We start from the raw sequence: 11,070 nt of genomic DNA on the forward strand, positions 1-11,070 counted from the left end.
TCCCACTGAACCTTGAACTACAGTCAACACTGAGCGTTATCTCCTGTATGTTCTACAGTCATGATACACAATAGGTACATGTCTGCATTAATACCGTTTCATGCTATTAAAATAAGACACCTTTGGCAAACTATTGGACCGTGCGTTATACCACGACGCGTTTACTTCAACATTATTCTTTTTCTTTTTCACGACAGGCTCTCGTACACTTCGCCAGGGTGCGTTGCATGGGTGTGTCACACTATTATAGTGCCCAATTTTCAAAACTGCCATGACTGCAATGATTTTGATCAGTAAGACGTTGACAGACATGGCAGATATTGCAGAGTAAGAGTATGCTTACTTGTTCTATATCAAATGTGTCTGTCTTTGGCTATTTGCGATGGAAAGAAAATACGATCTCGTTCTGCTACTAGCTTTGATTTCGGCGGTGTCCCGTGGCCCCGCTGCAGAGGGTAAGTAATATGATGTTCTGTTGTGGAGTTTTCTGGTCCAGTATTAGTACAACCACTAATGGTACTGTATATAGAACAGAATCAACCAGAATACCATCAGATATTATCAATGATTGACTGAGTTGTGCATGCATGTTAAGGTTCTGAACTTGGAGAAGTGATAGATGCGGCATTTGACTATTCCCCCCCCCCCCCCCTCTCCGTGGGGTTGATGGGACTGCGTCCCTACGTAGGTGTTCCTTTAATTTCCGCTCTTTTCCCGGAAGGAAATTCGACTCATTTTTTTTTCTTGTGTTTGTGTGTTTGTGTGTGTAAGTGCGTGTATTTGTTTTCAAAACTTCTGTGTGTGTGTGTGTGCGTGTGTGTGTGTCTCTGTGTGTGTGTCTCTGTGTGTGTGTATCCTTTACTCTTTTATTACATCGACTCCTGAGATATTCATGTCTCACGAAATTTTTATTTTTGTTTGGTTTCTTATGATTTCTGGTTGATTTCATTATGAACAGAACAATTGCCAATACACACACACACATTTTTATTTCATTTTGTTTGTCAATAGCATTTATTTGATTTCTAGATTTTTACACAGAAACATTAATCTTGAAAGTATGCAAACAATATGCAATCCACAACAATTAATCGAACCAAAACCAAATCAACGGGATGATCCGAGGATCATAACATACATACTTAGTTCATAAACTTACACATACGCACACAGAAGTAGCTATAGGCTTACTCTCCTTAATTACCTACTCCCTAACACACCCCATATCACAACCAAATCCAACAATGATATTCAATAAACGTAATGCATGTACATGTATAATGGTGTTGCACACGCGCTCACAAACACACTCACTCACAGACACAGACACATACATAATTCTCTCCTTATGTATCAGAATAACGGCTTTAATTGAAACTTAGAGAGAGAGAGAGAGAGAGAGAGAGAGAATGAGAGAGAGATGGATGGTATGATAATTGAATAATTATGTCTTGTACTTGGTTGTTTCTTCTTGTGGAGGGGAGGGAGGGTGCAAGGCACTATAACATAAAGCTCTCAAACGGGGGTTTCTTTGGCAAGCACGAAGGTCATTTGCTTTCAAAGGGAGGAAATAGGCTTACTTTATTAGCTGGAAGGGTATGTGAAGTGAAGATGAGTGCATTTTCCCCTTATAACTTATAATACATGTGCCTGGATATTAGGGCCTCGGCAGTGGCGCATCCAGAGAGTGGCCCACCGGTCGCGCCCCCCTCTGATTTTTTTTTTTCCTGTTAGAACAAAAGAAATAAAAAAAAAATGGGGAGGGGGATGGGAGCGCCCCCTTTAATTTTCTAAATGCGCCTACCCTTTACAGAATTCCTGGATCCGCCCCTGCTAAGCATCTGCCTTTGAATGAAATACGCATGCAATTCACATATGAGGTATAGTGTCGGGTTCTTGCATGTAACCATGTAAAACGCAGGCAAAGAGCAATCTTCGGGTAGTGGAAAATACCGCTCGAACTTGTAAACTTCCCCTTTTTTCTTTTTTCTTTCCCTTTCTTAATGTATTTTATATACATTGCAAATGTGGGCCGAAAATGTCGCTGATTAACACGAAACCTGCTGAAAATTTCGTTCATTTCATGTAGGTCATAACTCTATCGCAATACCCGGGAATTCCCACTGGATGGGAAACTGTGAAAGAACATGACACCCGCCACAGAAAAGCGTACTTTACTATTAAACTGCAAGTGCAATGCATGCGTCTGGATAATACACAGTGTTGGCCATCTTACATTGTAAAGAGAAATCCGCATGCCGGTTAGCATTGCCAGCAACGCATGTGTATTCATTTGTGACATTCATCACGCTTTGTATTGTGTTCTTGTATGATACCAAGTACAAATACATACAACACTAGAAGTGCATTCCGTTTATGAAGACAGCCAGCGCTTACACAGGCAGTGGAAAATCGCGCGTGCACTTTGGACCTTGCATGTCTTGTGAAAACACTCCTTCACAATAGGTGAAAAATGTTTAACAAAAGCAGAATATTAGCCGGGTTCACACGTACAAAATAGCGGGATGACGATCGCGATGCACATCCCGAGTTTTTTTTGCGAGCGTCCACACGTACCAAATTAGCGGGATAGCGATCGCGATCGGTATCCCGCTAATTTGGCGAGCGTCCACACGTACCGAACTATCCCGCTAATTGCCGATAGAGATAACAGCAAAGCCTGCAAATTGGGTCACACAGCGCCCTTCTCTATCACTGCCTGTGCGCACTTACCTTTGTCCATTATACTAATGATGCACAGGATAGAGTGTGTTAGTGAAGGTGCGGCGCGCTCGAGAGTATTGACAATGGTGCGACATGCACGAGGCGCAGCCGAGTGCATGTTTGCAACCGTCGTCAATACTCGAGAGTGAGCCGCACCTTCACTAACGCCACGAAATAATCCTGTGCATCATTTGTTTTATAAAATGGGTCGAAAACTAACATCATTATTCACGTACCTTTGTGGGTCAATACCAGTCAGCTACATGTAGCACTCGCTCAAAAGTCAAGATGTCCGAAGATGTTCGTCCCAAACATTTACGCACGTCGCACTCGGAAATCCCGCACATAAGTAGCCTACTGTACGTACGTATATAAGAGTATACGTACGCCACGTACTGTTATGCACAAGAAAGGCCGCCGGCTGTTGTGGCAGCCCGCGGCCCGAACTAGAAGTTGTTTACAGGATTGACAGCGCGTATAGTAGCGCGTGACGCACTTGTAACAACTGATTGAGTGCGCACTGCTAGTGTAAAACATTGTGACGTACGTCAGGCCAGGGAGGTGGAAGAGAGACTCTTCTTAGTGCATACCTGAAGAAAATAATGCACGCACACATGACTCATTTCAGCGCTTCCAATTGGCTACATTCTTGAACCCATTTTATAATGTCTTTTACGCGTCAGTGGTGTGGTTCGCGCGCTGTTGTTGTGCTCCAAAGAGGTGAAGGACCTCTTCGCAGAGGCCTCGCTGTTGTGATGTGCGCATTGCATGATGGGATATAAAAACTCGAGATTCTAATCCCGACCGTTCACACGTACCAGCGCGGGGCCAATTATCCCGCTAATTGATGAACCAGCGCAAGATTTCTTGAGATTAGCATCGCGATGCTTATCCCGCTAATTTTCGGGTTTTTTCTGTCCACACGTGCAAAAAACTCGGGATGACGATCGCGATGCAAATCTCGAGATTTGTATCCCGCTAATTGGTGCACGTGTGAACCCGGCTATTGTTAGAAATGATCATACACAATAGCCGGGTTCACACGTACAAATTAGCGGGATGACGATCGCGATGCACATCCCGAGTTTTTTTGCGAGCGTCCACACGTACCAAATTAGCGAGATAGCGATCGCGATCGGTATCCCGCTAATTTGGCGAGCGTCCACACGTACCGAATTATCCCGCTAATTGCCGATAGAGACAACAGCAAAGCCTGCAAACTGGGTCACACAGCGCCCTTCTCTATCACTGCCTGCGCGCACTTACCTTTGTCCATTGTCTTTTACGCGTCAGTGGTGTGGTTCGCGCGCTGTTGTTATTGTTCTCCAAAGAGGTGAAGGACCTCTTCGCAGAGGCCTCGCTGTTGTGATGTGCGCATTGCATGATGGGATGTAAAAACTCGAGATTGTAATCCCGACCGTTCACACGTACCAGCGCGGGGCCAATTATCCCGCTAATTGGCGAACCAGCGCAAGATTTCTTGGGATTAGCATCGCGATGCTTATCCCGCTAATTTTCGGGTTTTTTCTGTCCACACGTGCAAAAAACTCGGGATGACGATCGCGATGCAAATCTCGAGATTTGTATCCCGCTAATTGGTGTACGTGTGAACCCGGCTATTAGCCGGGTTCACACGTACAAATTAGCGGGATGACGATCGCGATGCTCATCCCGAGTTTTTTTGCGAGCGTCCACACGTACCAAATTAGCGGGATGGCGATCTCGATCGGTATCCCGCTAATTTGGCGAGCGTCCACACGTACCGAATTATCCCGCTAATTGCCGATAGATATAACAGCAAAGCCTGCAAACTGGGTCACACAGCGCCCTTCTCTATCACTGCCTGCGCGCACTTACCTTTGTCCATTGTCTTTTACGCGTCAGTGGTGTGGTTCGCGCGCTGTTGTTGTTGTGCTCCAAAGAGGTGAAGGACTTCTTCGCAGAGGCCTCGCTGTTGTCATGTGCGCATTGCATGATGGGATGTAAAAACTCGAGATTGTAATCCCGACCGTTCACACGTACAAGCGCGGGGCCAATTATCCCGCTAATTGGCGAACCAGCGCAAGATTTCTTGGGATTAGCATCGTGATGCTTATCCCGCTAATTTTCGGGTTTTTTCTGTCCACACGTGCAAAAAACTCGGGATGACGATCGCGATGCAAATCTCGAGATTTGTATCCCGCTAATTGGTGTACGTGTGAACCCGGCTAATATTAAGTGTGCAAAGACTTCAACATAAAACGGAAGATGCTAAAGGAAAGAGCAAAAGGACACTTGGTTCGTAAATAGGAAACTGACAAGAAAGTTTGTGTAATACTCGAAGGGTAAATGCAATGTGTGGCTCATGAAGCTAAGAAAGTGACCACTTTTGATACGCCCCGAATTTCATATCATACATTTAAAGGGGCCCTGGAATCCAAATGCACGTTGATTTGTGTTGATTTATGACACCCTCAACATCACTTTTGCGGTGAAACGAATACCTAGAAACATTCCATAATCAATATTATTCTTGAGATGACCTCATCTGTCAATCATTGCTAAAGTACTGAAATGTTGAACAAAAGACATTGGAATGCACCTTCCCCTTGACTCAGCATAACTTGCATGTTCCCTCGACATGTCTTTTGTTAGTCAAATCAATATGACAGAAACATAGGAAAATAGAAAGGATATTTGTTTTTAACGCAAAAGTGATGTTGAGGGTATCATAAATCAACAATAATCAACATGCTTTGGATGTCAGGGCCCCTTTGAACATGACGTAGGCCCTCTAATACAAAATCTTCATCTTCGATAATTCTTTGACTATATGACTCCTTCTCCTTACCGTCTTCATTGCCTAGTTCTTCTAAGCGTGAAGCATGCCATGTCAAATAGGATATATATATATATATATATATATATATATATACATACATACATATATATCAATACATGCCCTTCTTTGTTTTGATGTCATAAAAAAAGGCAATCGAAGATAGGCCTGTGTGCAGGCAGGAGACTTTTAAGGTGGTAATGACATTGTCAATTCATTTTGAATGCACGTGTGCTATGACCAGTATAACCGTTTCTGGAACCCATGTCATTTTAACTTTAAATTTCATACCGTTTTCCCATTTATTTATTTTTTTTTTCGGGGGGGGGGGGGCGAGCAGTGGAGCTTTTTTTTTCGTTGAATTAGTCTACGCTTTAATTTGTTAAATTTGTTTTTAAAACTTGATTTCCTATAAAGTTGCAAAAACGCATTAACGTTTGAACTTGTTTGGAAGTTTATAATTGATCATAGTAGAGGCAACGAAACATCAAAAGATATGACCTAGTACATCTATATGGGGGGGGGGGGGGTGATGAGCAGTTCTGTAAAAGGTGATTCTTGTAGCAAAATGTTTGCCCAATCAAATCGAACATTGATAAACAGATTCAAAACCTTTCATCGAATTGTAACATATATCTTGATACTTGCTGGAGACAAAGCTCTGTAAATGTCTTTACGTAACAATGGATGTGCTACAGATTTCGACTCATTTTGACAAATTTTCCAAGAAGAATCCATACTTTAATAGTAGTAGATTTATATAAATGACACCATCTGTATTTCTTTGATATAAACTCAGCAAAAAAGAAAATGAAAAAAAAGGAATGAACACTTTTTCCTGTTAATGTTTTGCACAGTAGATATTGATAAGACTCAGTGCATTATATACCATATATCTTGATAATTAGCTATCAGTTTTGTAAGTCAATACAAAGGGAAACCTAACGCATAAGTGGACACCTTCGTTCGTTAGATCAGTAAATGTAGTTATTAATGTACATAGGATCGCAAATTGAAAAAAAAAATCAAACACCAATATCACGCTGCTGTTACCTTATTCATTTATACTATCAACATGTTCTGTGAATGAATATGAGAGAGATATGATGTTATGTAAGAATTTTCACATCAAGACCCATTGTTTTTTCTCAATGGAATTACGATGTCAGTAAATGTAGGTAAGACTGCCTGCCATTGCAACTTACTTCATGTTTAACAGTTACGAACGCCTTCGGATGCAAAGACCACAACCAAGGGGTTAAATCTGCGAAAATGTTGGTGGACAAAAAACAAAACAACGCAATGTTTGGTACATTTGAGAGCGAAGTAAACATAAACATTAAAAATGAAAAGAATAAAACCGTACATAATTTGAGGGAGAAGAAAATGTCATTTTCATCTGATGCACTAGGAGTATAATCTAATCTCTTTGATGCCAGAAACTTGCCGTGGCGTCTCGGAGCATGCATGCGAAGATGTTGAAGTAGTCTATTTAGCTCTTAATTATGCAGGCATACGATGGTGCTATAAACTGAATTTGCTTAAATTCCCATCGTTTAGCTTCAGTCGTGAGTACTGCCCCCACCGTTCGAGGATGGAAAGGGGAGGACATCCGACTGAGATGTGACGTCGAAGAAGAGCCTTTCGGTGTGTACTGGGACATGGTGAGCACTTTGCAAGGGCAGCAGCGGAGGACGACAAAGGCTACGTTCTTCGATGGAGTACCTGAGAGCAGGGAGGAAAGATTCAACATCGACGAAAACTTCAGCCTCGTTATCACCGAATTGGAGGTGGCAGACGAGGGTCGTTATTACTGCGAGGCGGTGCTTCAGAATCTTGAAAGCGTTAGCAATTCCACCTTTATGACCGTCAGCTGTAAGTAGTATGTTTCCCTGCCATATTTTGTGAGTGGGAGACAACCTTAATGTTCAAGGTATCGTCTCAGTGGATTTGGTGAACTGAAAAAAAAAGTTCGTTCGATATGCAAGTTAAACGAATTGAGGATTGATGAAAGAATTGATGTCTTCTCAAATTAAAGTCAGTTGTCATTTTCTCGCATTGACACATGAGTACTAATGTCATTTTTTAATTTTTCAGGTGACGCGTCGAATATTCAATCTTGCCGTTGTGTTCGTGGTTAACGGTTATTTTGTTTCATTTTGCAGTAAATGTATTGACTTACCTGAGTCTATGCATGTCTGCATATTCTCATATAATTTTCAGCGCTAACCTTCGACTCTATGCACCATGTTCATTATTGTTGTAATAATCATTCATTGTTTATTGAATTGTGACTTAAAGCAATGAAATTTCTGAATTGTACATAATTGTATAATTATGATAAAAGACATGCATTCACTTGAATGACGATATGTGACCCTGCATCACAAAACCAAGAAAAAGTCACCAGATATGGATTTTTAATTGGGTGCAGATTCTTTAAGAGCAGACTTCAAGCTTTAGAATGATGTATAAATTAATGAAAATAGACTCCCCTAACCTATCAATACTAGAAAGAAAGTACACACTCTGGAAAAGTGTGAACTGAAAGAAGAGGCTCTGAAGTACAGGGTCTATTCAAACGTTAATATCTACCGTGCCGTGCTAACTGTGCAATGAAAGGGACAAATCACGGGATATAAACCACGGGACCAACAACAATGAAGGGATTGTCAGATTAAGCTGAAATTGATAATGTTCTATTAACAAATTCTGTCTATGATTAACGCCAACTTTCAAAGCAGTAGAGATATATTTTCAAAAGCTATACTAGACTTGAAAGTGAAGAGTGTGTAAAGGATTTCAAGGAATGAAAGGGGGACTCTAAGACATACAATGTACTTGATCATTCTATCCTCTCTCAAAAATAAGTTGAAGAATAACGGCTGAAGACTCACTTTCCCATTCCTGTTATGATCCCAAACTGAAGGATAATGTGGAAGAAGAATAGCTCTTTCAGAAAATATGAAATACTCAAATTTGACTAGGTTGACCCATTTGACATTTTTTGAGTTCTCACGTAAAATCAAAGGCTGCGACTTTTTTGTTTATAGTTAGTATATATTTATATAGTACCTTTGAATGTAAAACATGCGTTATTTCATGTTTAATTGTATGTGTCTCTATATAGCGAAGGCATCAAAACATGCAATTGAGGAATGCGTTGATGAGACCCAGTCTCATCAAAGCCTGTGTTCTTACCAACCTCCATCCGATGATCCTTCTGTTACACTTACGTGTGTCGTTGGTGGATTCAAGCCTAACATTTCCATGCTGTGGACCGATGAATCGGGAAAGAGAATGGATTCAGTGGTTTCACAACAGAAAACACTATCTGACAACACATACGAGAGATTCGAGACAATCACTGTTTTAGCCAGCCACGAGACAGAGCAAACCTTCACGTGCATGGCTGCCGGTGACTCGTTGAATGGAACATCGACCGTTGGAATCACCGTCCTGCCTAGCATACCAGGTTTTGTCACACATTGTTTCTGTATAGGATAACACTTTAAAGCAAAGTAACAATACTTTTAATCCATGTTGCAATTCAGATTTGTCAAAGGAAGATTGAATTATTTTGGTACTTTTTAGTATTATTAAGGTAAGTTATTGGTTAGGCAAAATGGTTCAATTATTTTTACTATTGAAACACATGGACACAGGAAGCATTTACATTTTCTTTCATGAACGTGATTATAGGTAAAGAAAGCTAAATCTTACACTCGTTTGCAATGTTTTATCTCAACTATGTTATTAATTTTTGTATAATAAGAACATTATTTACGACAGTTTTTATCCACGCCATCACCAACTTCTTTAGCCCTATCACAGCAAACAATTACGTATTAAAATATTTAGTTTTCTTAATGTCTGCAAAATGTAAAAACAAATATAAACGTGTACCCCTCTGTGTCTATATCAAATTTCAGGAAAACATCGTAATTCGGTTCTAATCATTGGACTAATCATTGGTGTATCCGTTACACTAGTAACCCTGTTTCTCCTTGCTGGAAAGTTTCTTCAAAGATACTACCCGGACTACCTGCCGCGAAACGGTAACGACTTAAAAGAATTATTTTAATGCATGCCTTGCTTTTCTCAGGGGGACACCTTTGCTTACCACATGGAAGTAAATTACAGTCGAACTGCGTCAACACCGTATCAGTCGTTGCACTTTAAACAAACAGCAAGCGATTCCATTTTTAGAGCAGCATTTCCTATTGCGGAATCGAACGTGCTACAATAGGCAAACATGCGGTTTGTGACAGAATTCGAAATTTTTGTAGTTCACTTAAAAAGGTACGACTGGTGAAAGTGTTTTTGGGTATATGATTTGAATATTCGTTCTGAGGAATTTGATTTTAATTTTTTATCAATTGTTCAAAATGTGAGGGAATTGCTTTAGGTGAGAACCATGGCCTAAACCGCGTAAGATGTGAAAACACATTTTTTTTTTTTTTTTTTTTTTTTTTAAGAGAAAAAATTTATTCAGGTAATTATCATGACATGAAAACAAGGAGAACATTTCAGTTTACCAAATGAACATAAACAACTCTGGCTATAAGTACTTACGTGAGATATCGTCCCCTACCCCACTTTGCTGAAATCTCTACTTTCTCTATTAAATGCAGGTACACAGTTTTAACAATGCATATATATGTATATATACGCATTGGAAATGATTGTAAGTATTGCTGCTGTTAACATATTTCAATTGTTATGTTTCCCAGGATGTGGCTGGAATCCCTGTTGGCGGAGACCACACAGACTAGAGGGAGTTGATGAAGAAAAAGAATTAATGCTGAGTATGAAAAAATATATCAAATAGCTAAGCTCTCATCTTTTTATTTTATAGATTAACATACCAGTATGTTTTTTTCACTATACGCACACATTGACTAGATATTTACTAGTTGGTGTAAAAGACGATGCATTGTTCTACCCGATATTTGCCAATCAAGATAAAAACTCAGTCAATGCGAAGACAGAAACAAACGTTTTCGTTCGGAAACATTTTGTTACGTGTGATTATAGAAAGGTAAAGGTTAATTGCATCTCCGTCAACAACTGAAAGTGCCTGAAATGGACCTAATCTACAGGGATTAAACAAAACTTAACCCATAAAACAGCTTTGAACTAGGCTTGGTTTTAATACATTATTATAGCATAAAACGAAAATCATTGGTAATCATTTTATAAATAATACACATATAGATTATAACATGCCTATATATCACGTACTGTAAATAAGAAGAAAAAGGAAAACATTAAAATGATTGCAAACCTTGATGACCATTAAAAAAGTCAAGTGGGACAAAGCGGTTCTAATACTGCCTTCTAAATATGCATACATTCATTCTCCGCATTGACAGATAGAATTTGGCCAAATATAAATGAAATGGATGAATCTGGCCATGAAGTCGATTTGGCCATGAGCGACGATCTGGTAGTTCGAGGTAAAAATTCTACCTCCACCGCCTTGAAAAAGACAAAAACAAAATCAGAAATCATGATTTCATTAATAT

General features: G+C 40.0%; 1 protein-coding gene across 1 annotated transcript; it reads left to right on the forward strand.

Annotated features, from left to right (window-relative positions):
* Nucleotides 1–369: 369 nt before the first annotated feature.
* On the forward strand, nucleotides 370–9,049 carry LOC139738846 (uncharacterized). The gene is made up of 3 exons (XM_071649482.1): nucleotides 370–455; nucleotides 7,103–7,417; nucleotides 8,673–9,049. The coding sequence occupies exons 1-3, from the start codon at nucleotides 383–385 to the stop codon at nucleotides 9,047–9,049; spliced, it is 765 nt and encodes a 254-aa protein (XP_071505583.1). The 5' UTR covers nucleotides 370–382.
* The last annotated feature ends 2,021 nt before the right edge of the window (nucleotides 9,050–11,070 follow it).

This window comes from Diadema antillarum, unplaced genomic scaffold (genome assembly GCF_040938485.1).
Source record: "Diadema antillarum isolate AM-2024a unplaced genomic scaffold, OU_Dant_1.0 seq00000770_RagTag, whole genome shotgun sequence".
NCBI classification, from domain to species: domain Eukaryota; kingdom Metazoa; phylum Echinodermata; class Echinoidea; order Diadematoida; family Diadematidae; genus Diadema; species Diadema antillarum.